Source organism: Aphidius gifuensis, linkage group LG3, assembly GCF_014905175.1.
Source record: "Aphidius gifuensis isolate YNYX2018 linkage group LG3, ASM1490517v1, whole genome shotgun sequence".
In the NCBI taxonomy this organism is placed as follows: Eukaryota; Metazoa; Arthropoda; class Insecta; order Hymenoptera; family Braconidae; genus Aphidius; species Aphidius gifuensis.
Genome location: NC_057790.1, coordinates 20,610,884 through 20,632,781, shown reverse-complemented (window position 1 = coordinate 20,632,781; position 21,898 = coordinate 20,610,884). Strand labels below are relative to the sequence as shown.

General features: G+C 22.6%; 2 protein-coding genes across 2 annotated transcripts in view; one reads left to right on the top strand and one right to left on the bottom strand.

The window, feature by feature from the left end:
• Positions 1-21,898, top strand: part of LOC122852683 (E3 ubiquitin-protein ligase MARCHF3-like) — a 138,150-nt gene that overhangs the window by 42,907 nt on the left and 73,345 nt on the right. The window contains exons 4-8 of the mRNA XM_044152606.1: positions 9,813-10,011; positions 11,507-11,632; positions 12,244-12,365; positions 12,712-12,839; positions 14,040-14,237. Coding sequence (XP_044008541.1) covers positions 9,836-10,011; positions 11,507-11,632; positions 12,244-12,365; positions 12,712-12,839; positions 14,040-14,165 — 678 coding nt within the window. The 5' untranslated portion in view covers positions 9,813-9,835 and the 3' untranslated portion in view covers positions 14,166-14,237. The remainder of the gene's footprint in view (positions 1-9,812; positions 10,012-11,506; positions 11,633-12,243; positions 12,366-12,711; positions 12,840-14,039; positions 14,238-21,898) is intronic.
• The window catches only part of LOC122852680 (zwei Ig domain protein zig-8-like), a 66,298-nt gene that overhangs the window by 31,808 nt on the left and 12,592 nt on the right, over positions 1-21,898 (bottom strand). The window contains exon 2 of the mRNA XM_044152604.1: positions 245-455. Coding sequence (XP_044008539.1) covers positions 245-455 — 211 coding nt within the window. The remainder of the gene's footprint in view (positions 1-244; positions 456-21,898) is intronic.

The following is a 21,898-nucleotide window of genomic DNA, read 5'->3' as shown; positions in this document are numbered from 1 at the left end:
AAAAAAAAAGTATACAGTGTATGTATATATTGAAGAAAAAGATTTTCTATTTTGAATGTCTCGAGTGTGGATCGAACTGGATAAAAAAAAAAAAAAAAAAATAAGATTTACGAGAAAACGTTCTAGTAATATATATATATATTTCTATATTTTACATTGTGTATGTGTGTGTGTATATAAAAGTACGAAAAAAAAATGATAAAAATAAATAAAATAAAAATTGAATAATTCAAAGCGTACTCACCGACCACGTTGAGCGTATAGTTGAGTGACATCTTTGGCTCAGTGCTGACCTGGCATTCATAAATGCCTGAATCCCGTAGTTGTGGTGACTTTATCTGCAAAGTCCAATTCTCTGACTTGTCTGGATGAATCACTTGAAATCTCAAGTCAGACGTATATGTCGATATTCCAGCACTTAATATATGCATATCACGTTTTCGCATCCAAGATACCTTTAATAATTTACGTGAAATAATTATTAACATTAAACATGTAAGAGATTAAACAATTGTCAATATTCATTGTTTGAGTGAGATGATTATAATGTGGCTTTTAATCATGATAATATTGCTTTGAGTATAAAGTGCCAATAGTCAACACAGAATGACCAGAGAACATTACTGAAATTGCTCTTAGGTGTAGAGCTTTCATCATTACAAAATGTAGATACATTTACACAACAATTATTATCGTTGGCTTAAGTGGATTCATGAATATATATCTATATATTTCAATTATTGGAATATCAATCAGTAAATCCATTAAGTTGACTTGATAATCAAATTACAAGAACCGTTGTGTGATATTCATTTTAAACATAAATTTTAAACATGCATGTTTTACAAAATATATTTTTGAATTTTGAATTCAATTAGCTTGTTGTTTAATTATTTTTTCAAATTATTAATACAATTAAAATATTTCAAGAATTTTTATTAAAAACAAAAATTTAATCATAAAATATTGAATGAAATTTCATTGAAATAAATTCCTAAAGGTTTATTCAATTATTATTTAAAAAATATATAATAATTCGAAAGAAAAAATTAAAATGAATATTTTACAAATGGTATAATTACACGCGATTTTTTTTTTCATTCTATTGATTCAGTATGTTTTTTTAATTAAATAATAATTTATTGAAAATATTCGTTATTATGGTTAATAAGTTTTTCTTTTTTTTTCGTTTTCTTTTTCGATTATCAAACCATAAATAATAAAATAATGAAAATATCTATGCTCCAATAAATCATAATTGGTTTTTTTTGTTTTTTTTTCCTTCTTATATATGTATATAATTCATCAAGTTTCGATGATTAATTTAACTTGTTTATTATCAATTATTGAGTTAAAAAAAAATTATAATAAAAAAAGAAAATTTAACTGATTATTGAATTTCTTTATTTCTAAGAATTTTTTTATCATTCGATACAAGGTAATAAATGTAATAAATCCTTGGCAGACAATAGCGTGGTTGGTGAAGAACCGTAAGACGAGCAGAGTAATGTGAATCTCTGGAGAGTTCTGTAACCTTCGCAAATTGGATCCGCTTCCATCTTAAAGTGGACAAAAAGCTTGAAAATTGAAAATTCACTCGAGTTCTATACTTTCTAGAAATAACTTATTTTCTATTTTTCATTCTTTTTTCCTTATACAAAATAACGACACAAAAGAGAAAAAAAAAAAAAAACATTTCAACAATTATCAAGATAATTTTATGTTTTAATAATATTGTTAATGATTTTTGGGATAATTTTAATTTTTAATTTATATATTTACTCATTCAGATATATTTAATTTTTGAGAAAACGAATTGTTGCTCTCAATTTAGATTTATTGATCCCAAAAATTCAACCGCAAGCATCAATAGCCATAAAAATCAGCTATCAATTTTCATTAAAATTCTTTTCAAATTAAATAAACAAAAAAAATAATATATATAAATTAATTTATATTTATAAAACATTTTTCTACATTTACTTATTTTTAACTTAATTTACGAAATTTAATATTCTAAATATAAATTGAAACTTCATACTTGTACCAACAAAACTTTCGTTTACTATTTGTCCCAAGGGAAAAAAAGCCAAAACAAATTGTTACCAATTACGTATATCTTTCGTACAAAAACGTAGAAAAAACAAAATGATAATAAAAAAATAATAATAAACATACAAATAAAATACATAAAAAACAAATTAAGTAAAATTTCCAAAAAATAAAATATTTTTTTTGTCTTTGTTTTATATTTTATTATATTTTTTTTTTTTTACATGAAACCACAAAAATCTTTTTCTTATTTTATATGTAGAAATGGAATTTGTATAAATCTTTTTCTCATATAGCGGAAATGTAATACGAATAAATGTATATACACATACATGTTGCCTCTAAACTCATAAATTTATAACAAATTTGTTGAAACATATGCACAGTGTTTGTATACGTGTAAATGGTAAAATTTACCATGCACATATTTTTTTGATGTCTGTATGTTTGTATAGATATGTAATATATTCATAAATACATATATAACAATAAGCATACATGTATTTAGAATTTATAAATGTTTTCATATATAAACTAGAAGATATTTTAAGCTCTTGCGGTATTAATTCAAGCCGGAATTAACAAGCAAGCTGATTGGCTATGTTGACGTTATCATTAGTATTATTTTATTGACTGAAAATTGACTTTAAATATCTTAAATTTGCATGGAAACACACAATGAAATGATTTTCATATCAAATATATATCATGCCCTAATTTTTTTTATACGGATCCAAGTTATATACTTTTTTTTATTTTTTATTCTATTGAAAAAAATAAACAAAGGGATTCAACATCTCTTTCTTCAAATTCACACTAGCATTATAATCGTTAAAAAAAAAGAAAAAATTCAAACGAAAGAAAGGTTGCATGAAAAATTTATAACAAAAAAAATTTACAATGATAAAAATGGAAAAATAAAGTATTTTCATTTTAAAAAAAATATATAAATAAAAAATCATAATATTTTTTTATTATTTATTTTTAAAGATATAAGTGGATAGTACTTTAGATAAATTATATATGAACAAAATGACACGTGACGTTAAAAACTAATTTCATGTAAAAATATATTATGTACATGTTGGAGAAGAGAAAAAAAAAAAAATTGATTTAGTTTACGACCATGTGAGCATTTTGTAATTTTTTTTATCTATGGTATTCATCAAAATGACGTTGGACAATGAAAATAGACAATAGGCAAATGAGAATATTGGATATATGCGTGTACCAACTGAATATATATATTTTTGACATTTTATGCATATAAAATATTTTCAAAAATTGATTTTTATTTGAAGTGATTCAGCTCATGGAAAATTTACAATTCGGTGCGTGTGTTCTTTATTTATTTTTATTTGGTTATTTAAAAAAAAAGTTTGAATTCTATACAGGAAACTTTATAATTACACGATGAAACCACATGAATGAAAAAATAACTTTTCAATCAATTTTTTTATATATTTTTTCAAAAGATAATGTAAAATGTTATTGATATATTCAAAAGTATTTTACATTATGCAATTTGCTTTGTTAAAAAATATTTATTTAAAAAGAAAATGAATTACAATTTTATAGTGATTCAACTGAATCATAAACGATCTGTAAAATGAACTCAATATATATATCATATTTAATGTAATTAAAATTAAAATAAAATATTATTTATTTACATTTACATTCTATGGAATTGATGAAATATAAAATTGCAATTTTTGCCTTTTATTCAACATGTAAATTTAAATATAAAAAAAATAAAAAATACAAAAAAAAGGATGATTTCTCTATCATAAATGTCCCGAGTGTAAATCGAGTGTCAACTAATTAATTTATTTCATGAAAAGATAAAAAACTCTTGATTATAAAATTCATACTCAATAAGGATAAATAAATAATAAAAAATAATCCAAGTATATATAAATTAAAAAATAGTACTTGAAAAGGATATAGAAAAAAAAAAAATAAAAAACAAAAAAAATATATATATGGAAAATAACATGGTTACAGTATAAGTTTTAAATTCAATGTGTATATACTCTGTGAAAGTTGTGACAACCCCACGGAAGCTGTTTCATATCGTACACACAAAATAAAAATACATGTATGTATATTGGAAAGTCAAAATTATCGACACAAATTTTACATGATTATTTGAAGGTATTTGAAAATAACTTTGAATCCCAAACGACTAAATTGACATAACAACATTTTCATCCTGGATTTTAAAATAATTTTGGTACTCTTATCCTAACATATATATTATATTTTTTATATTATCATTTTTATATGTTTATAAAACAAAGAAAATAACTATTCAAGTGTCAACTTAAAAAACAAGTATTGCCAATAAAATACCAATCCAATTTAGTTAAGAAAAAAATACACAAGTAACACGCTCAATTTTATTAGAATTTGTATGAGTCTTGGAATATTGGATACATATAAAAAAAATATATATAACAAAAATACTATTGAAAAAAAAAAAATTCAACGATATAAAAATAAAGTTAAAAATAGTAGACGACTTATCGTAATACAATGAGACAATATTCTCTACTAAAATTCAAATGTCTTGGATCGATTTGAACACATACTTTATTCCCATCGTGGAAATCATTCAATGCATATACTATTAAATCCCATTTTCATGTTTCATTGTGTTAAAAATATATATATTTATTTTAATACACATAAATATTTATTTTATAAAAGAAAAATATATAAAAAAATAAAAAAAAAAATTATTAAAAATATTCGAGTTCAACTTTAATGTATATAATCAATTCAAAATAAAAGTCCAAATAATATTTCATTTATTTTTACCCTTCATAATTCATTTTAAAAATGTAATTGATCAAATTTAAGAACGTCCGGTGGATTTAAACTTTTCAAATTTATGTTTAAAATCCAACAAGATGAAAGACATTTCAGACCAGTGCTTTTTTTATTTATATATATTTGCACCCTTCTTGTTTTTTCTTTTTTTTTTTTTTTTTACAATCATCATCACCAATACAAGTGTCCTGTATCACCCTAAATATTTGAACCACCAACATTTATTTATCATTTTTTTTTTCTCCTTCGAACCCTGTGTCAAAGCCAATACCCGATTTCATTTGGCATCAAAATTTTCAAATGGTTTCTTTAGTTTCGTGACACACTGGCTGTGACGGTCTCTTAAATTTTCTGTAACTCAAACCCCAGGGAAAAGGGAGCGTTGATTGAAACTCGACCAAAGTTATATACACCTTTATACATATACATACAAATACATATTGTCGAATTGTAGAATAATTTATGAGAAAATTCACTCTCCATTAAATTTAGCATTCTATTCACTCTGAATTCAATTGCCATATAAAATATTTTGGTAAACCAAGCCACTGCTTTGTCGTTTAACGAGTTTTAAAAGTTTTTTATTTCAAAACTTTTATTGTTATAAATAAAAAAAAAAAAACAAATCATTAATTTAAATAAAAAAATATTAATTATTAATATATTTTATTGAAATTTTCAAGTTTATTAAAAAATTTAAGCTCTTTTTAGTCAACGAAATTGTATTAATTATCTAACTTGACAAAAAGTAATTATCACTAACGAATTATTCAAAAATAAAATTAAATAAAAATAATTAACTTTGTATTTAATATAATAAATTATTTGACATTATTGATATAATTAATAATACATATTAATTATCAATCTAATGTAATTAATTTTTTATAAATCCCATAGTGGTAAAATAATAAGCATTATGTAATGTCCATATGTTATAACTGATGAATCATTATTCATTACTTTATATATAAATAAAATTTAATAATTGATTATAATTAATAACAAAATTAATATATCATGACTTGTCATGTTTCCTTCAAATAATATATTACATCTAGCAACAATTGATCTTCATCGAAGCTTGGTAGTCTTCCAGTAATAGATATTTTGATAATACAGTATTTTAGTGACTTGATGAGTCTACAAATAATATATATTATATATATAGACAGTATGACGTAGAGTTATGAAATGTCTGTCACAGACAGATGGTAATGTCACTGTGATACACCAGTTGGATAATTAATATACAGTCCAATTTATATTTCAATATCTTGATATTGAGGTAGGTCAAAGATGAATATGATGACAAAAATATTTCAAATATTTTCAAGATAGTAATTTTGTTAAATTAAACATTGAAAAATTTAATAATTAAATATTATTGATTTTAAAATTCATTATTTTATTAAATTAGATTATATTTTGAGTGAATTTAAATTTTTTAGTTAAAAATTGAATACTGGATTAGTTAAAATTAAAATGACATGAAATTATTATTTTTTTTAACAAATTTAAAAGCCACATTATTTTAAAAATAAAATACTTTTAGTATTTTTGTTGTTTTTTGTTGCATAATTCAATTATTATATATAAATAATTTATCATGATTATTGACAAGCATACATTGAGTTTAGTAATGAGTTTTTAATGGATAATTAATCCTGATACAAGTTAGTAATGAGCCAAGGGATATCAAAGAATACTTTAATGAAACATAAAATAAATAAAGTAATATAAAAGGCAAAAGTTTTTTTTTTTTTTTCTGTTTATCAACGATGAATTGTAAGAAATAGTTTGTGCTGCATTTTCAACCATTTAGAGTTGAAAACCCACTGGGAGTATGAACGTTGTTGGAATCACCAAAACCAATGGATCACCTCCCTTGACCAAGCCTTCCTTATCACTTTTTTTATACCCTCGTTTTGTGTAAATGTATGTGTATGAGGGTACATAGACATATATATGAATTTTTTTTCTCAATACTCTATCTTGTTTTTCTCACTTTTCCAATACTCAAGCACGTCCGCCCAACGTATTTCAAATACCAACGTCAAGCACTAATGGCGACCAACTTTCTTGGAAATTTTTCTATCAATTCATTCATTTCTTTTTTTCCTCAAATATACATATATTTTTTATCTCACACTTACTTACTATCTATAGATCATTTTTTTTTTTATTTTTTCTTTTTTTAAGAATCTACTCGAGATATATTTTTTTATATTTACATTTAACAGGCTTAGTAGAGTTTTTTTTATTTTTTTTATTTTCAATTTTCATGAAAGTATACATAATAAACCAGATCCTGAAGTTGTTTTGAATGTATTTTGAATTTAAAGAGATGAATATTTCATGGTACTGTGAAAAGCATTGAATATGTTTTTAAATATTTAAATATTCTTGTTAATTAGTGAAAATCTGTAGATTTTGATAAATGCTTGAAGTATATATATTTAGAATTAAAATAATATTATGATTGAATAATGAGTATTTATAAATGTCTGATATTTAATTGGTAAATGTTGGTTTTTAAAATTTTTTTTTTAATCGTTTTATTATATTGACGTTTGTGGATTATTAAATATATAGGTAATGGGATTTGATCAATACTCTTGGAAATCTGTGGTTAATATTGAAATAAAAAATCCAGTGTTCTTGTGCAGATATTATATTGATCCAATGAGAAAAGAGATTATAAGTATCAAAGACTATTAAAGCTTATTACGAGCTGGTGGTTCAATTTTGGGTGATTATATATTCTCTCAAATCTTCTAGTTTATAAGAGCACATATTGTTTTGTCCCGGTTTTGTAATTATAGCTTGTTAAATGTTGAAGCCCAGTTTCAATATCTTCACACATTTATGTTCAAGACAGAGATTGAAGTAAAATAAATTTTATTTTATTAAAGAGTTATTTTTTTTTCTTTTTAAATAAACTTCATAAAAATAAAAATTTTAACATGAAAAAAAAGTATAAAATAAAACTAGTTCGTGCAGCAAAACCTAAGTCTCTTTTTACTAATTTTTTTTTTTTTTTTACACAAACTTACAATGACCAACTAAAAGAAAAAGTACAAAAATCCTCAACAAGACACCTTGACTTGTTTTCTACTTGTCTAAGAAAATAATAATAATAATAATGACAAGAAAGAAAAAAAAAAATAATAAAAAAAACTTGTTTTAAGCCTTGAATTATCGAAAAACTTTTCATGACTATATATAATTCAGGTAAAATGCAGAAAAATAGTAGTTTAGAAAATAAGAAAAAATAAAATTAGTAAAGTAGGTGAATTCTAAAAAAAATTAAAACTCTATGAAAGAAAAAAAAAAAGTGTATATAAAAAATGAGAAAATGGTAATTATAGAAACACTATTTAATTTCTATCAAGAATGTGCAGAATTTAAAGTAATTTGTTAGATAATATAGACTCCCGATAATTATTGGATTTAAACTTTTTATCAAGAATTCAATTTAATTTCTGCACTCGTTGCTCACATTAAAGTTATCTTCATAATACTGTTATTAAAAAATTTTTTTATCTGTGAATAAAGTATATAATCGAAATTTATCCAATTAATTTCACCTTGTATATTTTAATTATCTATGAGAATTCTATTATTAACTTTATGAATAATTTTTTTAAAAATAGTCAAATTAATTTTATAGCAATATTTTTTTGAATTGGTTTTTAAATATCTTTTTATTAAATCAAATAATTTTTATATTAACTTCCAGACATCAAGAATAAAAACAAAAAAAAAATATTGTGTCTGACACTGCTTGACTTGTTTCACTGAAATATAATAATTATATAAAAAAATAATACATTGAAATCGTTCAGCCAATTAATCGATGTTATGAAATTTTATATCTTTTATTTTTTTTTTCGTGTAGAAGTTTTTTACATATAAAAAATAGTAATGTGTAAGTATTAAAAGTACTTAAAAGTGTACTCATTGGTGAATAAATTTTTTGAAAACAAAAAAATTATACACATAAATGTTTGCATTCTATACATCTACTTGTGTTTGTTATCATTTCTACAAGAACCTTTATTATTCTTTTTTACCGACATAAAAAAAAAAAATACTAATAATAATAATTAAAATAAAAAAATAAACAAAATGCACTCGAGTGTTTTAAGAACGCTGTCAAGTTTTTGTCAGTTTCGTTGTCATTTTAGTGGTTATACAAACGTTTTTTTTTTTTTTTTTTCTTGGTCTGTGATATAAAAAAAATTATTTTTATTCTTCCTCAATCTCCCCCTTTTTTTTGCATGTTAATTTGCCTGTAAATGATCTTATTACAGTCGTTGTAAAAGATTTTACAACTCACAAAAATTCAAATAGAAAAAAAAAACTTTTTATTTTTTTATCCAAAATAATAATAGTAATAAAAACGAAAGAATTAAAGTGACAGTAAGAGAGAATATTTACATATGAATACATGAATTATGTAGAGATGTTTTGCGTTTAAAAAATAAATAAATTTTTGGTCTTAAAAAAAAAAAAAAAATGTTTAAAATAAAAAAATAATTATATTTTAACTGGTTATTTTTATTTCACAATGTTTGATACAAGTACAGGTATAAAAAATAAAAAAAGTTTTAAATTTTTTAAAATCCAAATTTTATATATATAATTTTATTTTTTTAATTTTCTTTACATGAGAAAATTTGTTTGTTTTAAATTTATTTTTAAAACATAAGCTCTGTAATCATGAAAGATGTACGAAAAAAAAAAAATAAATAATTAAATTTTATCCAACTGTAAATATTAATACATGTCAAACAACAAGCTTTGAATTATTCATGTTGTTAAAAAAAAAAAATATATTTTATATATTTATTTCGTTAAAATTTTCTAATGAAAAAATGAATGAAAAAAAAATAATTAAAGTTTTTTATTTTATTTTTCAGAAAGTCGTTCATACGATGAAAGGATGTTGACTCAGTTGCAATTGTCAAATGAGGTTTTGCCATTAACAGTACAACCTCAAAGCACAACAAACTGTTCAAGTGAACATATGAACTGGAATCTCGTTTCCGTTGGATCTTTTGTTTGTAGAATTTGTCATCATTCTGATACTTCTAGTGAGCCACTTGTATCACCGTGTAGGTAAATAAAATCATTTTAAAATTAATAAATTAATATATTTTTATTAAATCAAATTATTAAACTTGAATGAATTATTATATAAAACATTTATTATCATTTTTTTATTTATTTTTTATCATTACAATGAGTTCATTGTGTCTAAATGTAAATGAAACGTTGTGCAAATACTATTTCAATGATCTTTGTCTGTACATATACGACTCAGATGAGATAATAAAAGCTTGTATACTCATTATCAATAGCAATCGAAACGATCGATACGATTGATTCCCTATAATTAGAAATACAGCATCAAAGGTACAAAATACCTTTTAGAACTTCTAAACTATATGTACTATATATGCATATTTATTTATGAAAAGTAAATGAATACTACCACATTCATTTCATTGAATGTCAATTTTCAATCAACTTGAATATTTAAATTTACATCATTCTAAAATATATTAACATCAATTAATTTTAGTAATTAAATTCATCATAAATATTACTTTAGAGTTTATAAATAAATATTTTATATCATATTTTTTATTAATATTATATTTTAATTACATTTCTTGAAATTCATGTATTACACTTCACTTTATTCTCACATAAAATGATGAAAATTTATCATATATACTTGTGTATTAAATCAAAACATTTCTCAATGTTTGAAGGTAAAATATTTTTATTTTTTTTTTATATTTTTTATTTTCATTTTTAACTCTTATATCATACAGTGTGTGTAATTGCAATTACCAACGCTGCTGTATCCTCATACTCGACACAATTTCTAACAGCTTTTCAACTCTGTCTCCATATGTACCCTTAACCACAATCACACGTATATAAACAATTATTAACATACACATATTACACATTAATAATAAAAATAAAAATATATATGTATTTATTTTTTTAATTTGAATTTATTTAATTAAATTTTATTATAAATTAATATACACTGTGAAAGAAAGACGGCTAACATGTGTAAAAAATTAATATAATTTTGCATTAAAAAATAACAAATTTATTAAGATAAAAATAAAATATTTAAAATATTGTAAATATTAATAATATACTAAAAGAATTGTTAAACAAGTTTTGCCAACAATTGTTTGCCAAAACTAGTTGGCATTTAGTTATTTGGCTGAAAGGATATGATTGAGAGAAACGCTCAACTTGGCAACAATTTCCTTCTCAAAACAATGAATTGAATCAATCGACCAGATATATATGAACACTGAATTTGAGCTTACAATTTGTATCTACACATGTGTCTGTCTCTCTCTCTGTATTATGATATATAATTCCATTCTCTACTCCCATTAATACAGACAGATCCATCAGCCTGATGCAGCAAAAACAAAAAAAATTAAATAAATATAACTGATAACAAAAATAAGTTGCAGTATATATGTATATCCAATTACTGGATGTTTCAGAGTACACAATTTATAAATAAAAAAAAAAGCATATATAAATAAATAAAAAAAAATAATTTTTATTTCAGATGTAAGGGGACATTAGCACATATACATTTGTCATGCTTAGAAAGATGGCTAAATGAATCATCAAGAAATCATTGTGAATTGTGTCAGCACATTTATGAAGCCATTAAAACACCGCGATATCGATGGTGAGTAATTATACTAAGTACATTATAATAAAAATATAAATAATATATATTTTCTTTGTGATAAAATTTATTAGACTGGAAATACGTATTGATGCAAATAATAATTTATGTATATTTATATAATAATAATGTTATTGATTTTTAAAATATATATTCTTAACAAATAATAAATTTGATATACGTAGATATTTGTTGAGTATACATATATTATTATTATAGTACATAGAAAATAGAAAAAAAAAAAAAAAAATTTTAAGCCCGTATGGATTTAACTGTTTCATCAGAAACGATGTTCGTGCTCCGTTAGGTAGTAAACGATACGTATAGTTATTTTTGTTTTAACATTGAAGATTGATAGTACTTTAAAACGAGTTTAACACTTTCTTGAATATAAAGATAAAATACAATGGAAAAAAAAATACGTAAAATAGACAGCTATTTGATTTGTTTGTACTAAAAAGGAAAAATCTATTTTGATCAATTCATCACAATCAAGATATCAGTGAAAATAAAATTTATTTTCACTTGACAAATTTTAGATTTTTTTATGTAAAATATCATACAATTATTTTACTGTTTTTAAATATATTTTTATTGTTTTTATTTTTTAGCTTTGAGTCATTAAGAATTTGGCTTAGTATCGAGCGAAATCGTCATAATGCACAATCAAATATTTTTATAATATTTATACTAACAATTGCTACTGCTAGCTACATTGCAATTTGTTTAAATGGTAAAATAAAAAATTAAATATTTTCATTAAATATATTTGATTTTAATTATTTTTGTAAAAATTAAATTTCCTGTTTATGATAAAATAAATAATAAATTGACATTTACAAATGTATATATAATTCATTAAAATATAAAATTTTTGAATTTTCAATTTATTAAATATTTTAACATTTTTATCACCAATCAATTAAATGTAAATTCAATAATTTATTCAATATATCTCTATTCACACTTGTTAATTTTCAAACTGTTTAAAAATAATTAAATAACATAAATATTATTTTATATTTTAAATTTAATTTTATCAATAAATACTATTGTATAATATTATTTTTCATTTTAAGGTGCAAATAATTTTATCATCGAGGGAAAAAAAATTGGAATATCCAGTTTGCTTACTCGTTGTGGTATTATGTTTTTCCTTACTATCATTGGACTTGGATATTGCACAGCAGTTTATCTTCTCGTCAAGGTAAATCATTACTGACGCGCGCACACAGGTACTTGTAGGATATATATATAAATTTTTTTTATTTTTTATTTTCATCTTTTCTTCACTCTAATGGCTTTTTTTCTCAATATTTTTTTTTTCTTTTACTAGTATATATATTTTTAAAATAATAAATGCATCTCAGGTTATTTTTATGGTTTCATTTGACCTTTTTTTTTTATTATTTTGTACAACTTTTGGCAATTTTTAACTATGAAATAAATCACTTTCTTTTTTCATTTGTCACATATAAAAAGCCAGTTTATGATACCAAAAAATTCACCACATTATTTAGTATATATATAGTGATTTTATAATATTATTTTTATTATTTTATGGCATTACTTTCTGTCAGTATAGTATTACATATTTTACACTCTTCTTTATTGTTATAAGTACATGTGCCTTTATGTATATACATTGATGTGTGTTATTCTCAAGAGTATATTCGTATATTTTTTTACATGAAAATGTCGTCACAATAGCCATTTGGTTTCATGCTTTTCTTATATGCAATGCGGTGATTGTGAGCTGACCCAAATAAAAATAAAAAAAAAAACAGCAAAAAATTACCTTTACGAAAAATATATGAAAGTTTGTGATAGTAAAAACAGGTGATGGGTATAAGAATGTGACACAGTGAACAGGTACGATAAAGAAAATAACCACTTCCAAACATTGGAAATTATGTGAGCCAGAAAGCATGGAAGAATTTTATTTTTTTGGTAGAAAATGTAATAGTAGTAGTAGTAGTGGTGAGAGGTCAGACTCGATTGAGAAAGAATGGCTCAAAGAAAAATAAGAAAAGAGAATGTAGAATGGCGACAAGCGAATTCTTTGGTATAAAGAGGGTGAGAAAAAAACGGTAAATCTACTCATGGGGACTTGATAGTTGAAAACAGAAGGAGACTTAATAGAGCCATGACAAGTTTTTTTATTTTTTTATTTTTATTTTATTCTACCATTTTAAATTCTATCAGTCTTTTTAAACTTTTAATGTTTCTGTCATTGTTGATTTGATTATTTTCATGATTTATTTGCATCAAATTTATCATAAAATATTGACAATATTATTTTATTAAATTAATAAATATAATTTAAATAAGTTGCTTGATTAAATATTTACTCTGACCAAGACCACAATTTTTATATTGATTTTTATTTATTTTTATTTATTTTTAGGAACAAGTTGTACCGTGGTACAGATGGTGGGAAAGTACAGTTAATATTAGACTTGTTGTGCAGCCAGGTCTTTACCAAGTTGACGATCAAATACAGAAAGTCGTTACCGATAAAATTGCTGTGTAATTTCAACGAACTCTGCAGGAAACATATTACTTTGAAGATAAAATAAAATGAGTGGTCAACTACGCAACTAAGGTATCGTTAAATAATAATTATTTTTTTAATTTTAATAATGAAAATTGCATAGCGATTTTGTTGTTATATTGATAATTAAATTGTACGTGTTAATTGTTTGATTATCAACGTAACCATTAATCTTATTGTGGTATAAACGATCGATAATTAATCACAAATTTTCAATAGACGTGACAATACTGATGGTAAATACGTGTTTATTTATTTTATTTTTTTGCTATTTCAATCTAGTTCATTTTATGGACAATGGTATTTCAAATAAACAGTACTTCAAACGATCAATGTTAACAAAAAAATAATAAAAAATAAATAAATCAATTTTAAAATTCAAATAACTTCAGTTATAAATTTAACAAAATGAAAAAATAATTAAATCATCACAATAGTATATAACGTCATACGAATAAATGATGTATTTATAAAACGAGATATTTAGGTGAAGTTTATCGACAAATTTCAATATCATTTATTTTCTATTATCAGCAATAATTTAACAAAGCTCGAATACTAAAGTGGATCGTATTTTTTTTTTTTGCTGACTGAATTTTCTATTTGCAAAAAAAAAAAAACTTTTCAAATGAAAATTTTTACGACAAATTTACGAATAATTTAACAAAAAAAAATAAAGCTCTAGGTATAGTTTTTTTTTTTTTTAAATAATTTTATTTGAAAAGTTTATTTGGCGAATTGAGCTTTTATTGAAAAGAATAATTGGAAATTTATATAATAAATTATTATATTAGTAGTAATTAAATAATATGATTTTTATTGTGAAATTTTTAAAAATCATTTTTGTTTATAAATTAGGTGATTTTAAATCGCAGAATGAACATGAATTTTATTTAAAAAAAAAAAAATTCAATACTGATTACGTTTATTGTTTGTTTCTGGATTGAACAATTCCAGCTCACTTGAAATAGAAATAAAATTAAAATAAAATGAACAAAATTTTGTGGAATCCTATTGATCTTTTTTTTTTTATTTTTTTATTTTTTTATTCCTATCAATAACACATGAGCATTGCAAAATCACGATAAACCTTTACTACCTGTGAACTGATTCACACAAAGTGGAGCAAAAATACCTGGGGGAAAAGTTTTTTATTTTTTTTTATTTATTTTTGTCGAGTGTACTGTCCACACTGAGACTAACGAAAAAATTTATAGACTATTCTCATAGAGATTATCTTCTTTTTTTTTTGTCAACATAAAATTTAATTTGCTTTGATTCAGTCTGCTGATTGTTTTCTGTCACGAATAAAAAAAAATTCAAATAAATTCTTTACAAATTTTTCATGCTTATTCTTTTTTTATTGTAATTGTTTGATAATTTTTTTTTTTTTATTTTGCTGTCTAAATACTCAACTTTTTTTTTGTTTTTTTTTATATAATATTTAATTTTATTTTATCTCAATGGTTTTTCATCGTTTTTTTTCACTCACTGTTTAGTTGTTTGGTTCTATCTGTGCAATTGTTGGTGCTGTCTTTTTTTCTTTTTTTTTTTTCGAATTGCTTGACTTCTTTTATAGAACGACAGTTGTAAAAGTTATTGGCATACCCAACCGATATCGCGTTGTATTCCAATTTTCCAGATGGCTGAATTTTTCAAGATAAAATATTGCACTGACGAAACGGTTTGAGATGATTTAGTGTTTATTATTATAGAAAAAATAGATACGTGAGATTTTATTTTTTTTTTGTCCGAGTATAGTCTATTTTATAATTTATGTTTGTACAAAATAATTATATTTAAGTAATTTTAAATTAAATTATTAATTTTAAATTAATAATTTAATTTAAAATATCACACTGAAATAATTGATTGAAAAATTGATTTAACAATTGGACAACAAACTTTTTTGAATATAAAAAAATTTATACAAGTATATATTTCAATTGAAAATACATTTAGACTTTTGAAACAATTCATCATACACTTGGGATCATTATAAATTAAGTATAAATTACAAATATAGGTTAATTTTCTCATTAAAATTTTTTCATAATTACAAAGTAGTTTTCTAGTTTATTTAAAAATTTATATATTTGGGTACTGGTTATTTTCATAAATCATAAAATGGACTAGCATTATATAAGGTCAGTACCAGTTAAATTTCAAACTGCGGTGAATTTATAATCAAGCTGAACTAGTTTGACAAACTTTAAATTATATATCTCAAGCGAAACGTGAAGACCAATCTTCGTCTTTGTTTTATCCTCATCTCAGTGATCCTTCTCATCTACCCATTTATATATATATTTATATTTATGTATAATACCTCTTCCTTGGAAAATGACCATTGAAAATAATGACAATTTCAATATTCATATTTTAGCTCAATGCCGACAATTTGTCTCACAGTAATTGCATATTTATTATATTCAATCTTCTAAAAATATATTTTCATTCTCATTTGAAATAATTAATTTCATACTTTTGGATCGTATGACGCTTTTTTTTTTACTTTGAAAACTTTACAAACAAATATATTAATGCTTAAAATTAATATGTCAAACTTTTAACTTTCAATGTCAAATTAAAAATTTATTTAAAATGTTAAAATAATATTTTTAAATTTTTTAAATTTTTTATTAATTTAACAAATGAAAAGAACTTTAATTTTTTTAAATGTCAAATTTAATTGGCATATATTTTGACATTAAAAATATTAAATTTCAAATTAAAACAAAAAAATTTTCATACATAAAATACTATCTATTTTAAATATATTCTTGTAAGTATTTATTGATAAAAAGTATAATAAGGACTCAAATTTAATATGTGAATTTGAAAATAACAAAAAAAAAAAGAGTAAAAAATATATATTTTCAAAATACATTTTATATAAAAAAAATTATTTGAAATGCACTTTTAAATTTTCCAGCCGATTGGATATTCCATATATATTTTTTATCGTTTCTATTTTTTTTTTTTTCATTTTTATACTATCTAATATCATTGTAAAAAATAATGTATATATACAAAGTGGAACACTATTATCTTTTTTATGATATTTTATACATTTATTTATTGTAAATGTAATATATAATAAAACATTCGTCCATCTGAGTGTATATAAAATTTATATAAATAATGAGAAAGCATTTGGCTCGTGCAATATATTCAAAGTTAATTTTTTTTGATCCCTTTGACTTTCTAACAAGGCCAAGATGTACAATTTACATGCAAAATCTCTCAAGGGTTTAACTTGATATGAGAGGTTATGGCACTATCTCCTTGTGTTTCTCTAGCCAAACCGAGTACTCAACCACTAGCTACCCTCTTCAAAAATCTTCATCTTTTGTCTTGCATTGTTTAAACTTGACTAGCTTGACCTTGTGTCTATGATGGTTCCAATATATATTCTTTTTTTTTTTTTTACCCTAAGGTTGAATATATAAACTTTGAATTTTTGTGTCTGACATAAAATTTATTTATACTACTGGCAACGAAATTCAAGTTTTTTAGTGTTTATCTGTCAATACTGATTTATATAAATATATAAATACAATCTCAACAAGTAACAATATTTAAATAAATTATTATTTATTTATTTATTTACTTTCTAAATAATCATAAATTAAAGTGTTTAATATTCATTTTTTTTTCTCTTGTAATTTCATAGAAATCAGCTGTGATTTGACATACTAATTATTACAAATTAAAGTTTTATCTTGTATTTTAATTATTTTCATTATTTCGTTAGTTGCTTTGAGTTGACATTTCGTATTTTATTCTATGAACAATACGCAAAAAAAAAAAAATGTACAAAACAAGTCACATTCTTTGATCTAAACATTAATACTAGAGAAAAAAAAATATATAAAAAAAAAAGAACGACTGTTTTTTAATGTAGGGTCAAGTTGTTTGTTTGGTAAATTCATTTTTTTTATTTTTTTTTTTTTTTTATATATAAAAAAGAATATAATTGGAATTTTTTTTGCTTTTTGAAAATAAAAATAATAAAAATGAAAAGTATATAAGAAGATAAAGAGACATTGTGTAAATACAAATGTTCAATAGACATGAAACAAATATTATTTGCTACTGGGCATTCATACAAGTATTATCGAGTTAAAAAAAAATTTATTCAATTTTATATTTTTCATGTTTAAATCCATGTCAATGAAGGATTTTTCAAAGGCCAAATTTACGCTTAGGGGCAATGAAAACTGTTTATATGCATGAAAAACATGTGTGTATTAGTTGTGTATGTGCAAATTTATTTTTCCATCTTTTACAGACTTCTTTTAATACCGGAAAGCAGATCCAATTCGATATTCTCCCTCGGGCTATTATAACTCACTTTTTGTGAACGTTTGAAATATAAAAAAAAAAAGGCAAAAAGATTTTCTCCTTCTTTCTAATGGGGGATAGTAAAAAAAAGATTAAAGAATGAAAAATAATATTGAAAGAATATTGTTAAAGAGAATATTGTAATGACTAAAGTTATCAAATGTTTGAAGTTTTTTTTTTTTTTCTAGTGTACACTTGAATTTTTTGCAACTTTGCTCGCTAAAAAAGTTAAATAAATAAAAATATATATATTTAGAAATATTTTGAAAAATATAATGATGTCAAGTTTTTTCGAAAGAAAAAAAAATTTAATTCACTTATCGTTCGAAGAATTTTCAAGAACACAATCTATATATAATGTAACTTAAATTATTTAAATTTTTTTATATTTCATTTAAAAGAAACAATGATGTTAAAAATTTATTAAATGAGAATAATAACATTTTTTACTTTTCTTCTATTAACAAAGAATTTACAATATTTTTTTTTTTTTTTATTATTTATTATAATTATTTTTTAATTCTTGAAATTCTCGTAAAATTGAAATTAGCAAAACAACTATAAAGAAAATTAATTTTTACAAATTCCAATTTTTTTCTACTTGATAATTAAATTTATAAAACTTTTTTTTATTTCTCAAATTTATTTATTTACATAAAAATTTAACCGCATTATAATTACACACATTTAATTGAAATTATTCATTAATTTCTCTATACATTATATTAAAATTTAATCTCCAATAATAAATTTATATATCTATTTATTTTGTATAAAATAAATCAAGCATGTAATTAAATATTTGTAATTAATACGTGATGTGTGACCAAAAACATTGAATTAATTACAAACATTTTGTTAGTTTAATAATAAATATAACGATAGTTAAAACAACTGAGTGCTTAGGATCAGTCATTGGAATAATTATGTTAGTGGTATTTCATACATGTATGAAGGACTATGTAGCTCAGCAAGATTTCAAGTGTAGCATACTTATTCGACAATATATACATATATAAATTTATACAACACATATATATAATAAAGTTGATTGTTCAGCAGAGTAAATCAGAGGTTAGTTACTAGGTCAAGTTGTTGATCAAAGACCCGTCGAATTTCCTTACTCGACACTATGACGAACAGAATAAAATCACATCATAAAAATTCATATGTTTATTTTATCTTGTTACAAATCAAACATATTAATTCAACAAATTGTTTCAAAAAATTGATATTGCGTAGAAAATATTATTATGATATATTTTGTTTTGAAATTTCTAGAAATTGTATAAATTCATTTTGACGTATACTTTTAATAAAAAACAATATCATAATGAAATTTTCAAGTATCTTGAGTTACATGAGTTTTGTACTATGGTGTCTTTTGTTGAAGTTTTCATTACACTCAAATGTCAAAGCTAAAAAACCCCACTTCAGCCCTTTTTTTTTTTTTTTTTTCATTGTTGTTTGAGAGTATTTGTATACTTTGTTTACAGCTAAGCCATCATTTAATGAATGTTGGTTAAAGTTAATCAGGGGATCACCACAAAATACAATGAAAAATTAATTAACAAAACATTAGTAGATCATCTGGTTAACACTTTTTGTTTCATCTTTTATTTAACTATATTTTCATTGACTTTTATTTTGTTTTATTTCTATTATTCTTACAGTAACTTTAGCTTCTATAGATCTTGTACGTAAAATATATCTTGACAAGATACATCAGTATACTCACAAGATACTAACCCTCAATACATATATTTTTTTATTCCTTGTGTTTTATCAGGATTACTCAAATATAGGTCAGTGAATATATGAATAATGTCATTGCATTCGATATGACCACGTAAAATGTTAAAAATGCTTCACATGTAAAAATTCATGCAATTTTTACACATCATGTACGAGAAATAAAATTCAAATTCATTTGAATATTAACTATCGATATTTATTGACTAGTAAAATATAAAAAAATTAACAACAATAAAATTATTTAATAATGTATTTATATTAAATTTAGTTAGGGATTATATTCAAGTTCTTTTTTTTCTTATATTTTTATCAGATGGTTTTGATGAAGTCATTAGTTTATGTGAGCAATGAAAGACTTGAGGGAAAAACCACTTTTGAAATTCTCGTACTCTCAACGCAATTTCATGACACTAAGTATGCTCTATCTCTTGTGTTGGGTTTTCTCATTTTCATTGTGGACGACCACTAAGTCTTGAGCCTTAGTTGTTCACCCATCTGTTCACCCACAATTTCTTATATATAGATATATATTCTTAAACCATTATTAAATTTTAAAACCTAAAACAAAAATTAATTTTTAATCATGTGAATTACTCCTTTTTTTTTATAACAAAAATAATTAAAATAATAAATTATTATATATTTAAATTAATTTTTGTATATTGAAAAAAAAATTCTTGTGAACTTTAAAAAATCAAAAGCTCAAAAAAAAAATTTTCAAATATAATTATAAAAAATCCGTACGCCAAAAAATTGTGCGTCATTATTCTCATATAAAAATAAAAATAATAAAACGTATTATTATGTATATAATATTGTTATTTTATTCTTATTTTTTTTCATCTATCTTTATGATGTCTAGACCATCAAGTTGTCATGACGAGAATCAATAACATTTATGTTTTCAAAAGTCAACACCATTTGTTGTATGTCAGACAAGAGATTTCGAGTGTGGTTATGTATAGTGCACGACTGAAAATGTCAGTCTTATATATATATGTATAATATATAATATATATATATATAATAAAATCACTGAATGCTCAACGGGTATAGAGAGAGAGAGTGACGATGGTTTGGTACCACGTACAACTTCCGTCCGCTTTTCAAGTAGTGACTCAACTTCTATGTGTAGTATAGTTACTTTGGATGATTGGTGTATTGTCCTGAAATGTACTGCAGCATTACATTGTCAAAGTTTTAAAAAAATAAATAATAATAATTATAATAATGTTGAAGAAATATTCTTTCAACACATCATCTATCATACTGACGTTTTATTGTTTCTATATATACTGAGGTTTTATATTTATTTATATTTTTATCATTGTTATTTTATTAAATTTTATAAAACTATTTTAGCATAGCTTAATTGTTGTTGATTTATGAGTTAAAATTTTTTTATTTTAAATGATTGATCGTTGGTTTTATGCTGGTAACATGTGTTGTAAATTTATGAAAATTATTGATTCTCAATTCGTTTTCAATACTATTTCAATTCGTGATTTGAATGGATTCTCTGTGTGATGTGATAATTGACAGAGAAATTGCATAAAAAATTATGATATTTTTTTTTTTTTTTTTTTAATTCGCGTCAATCGTTATTAATT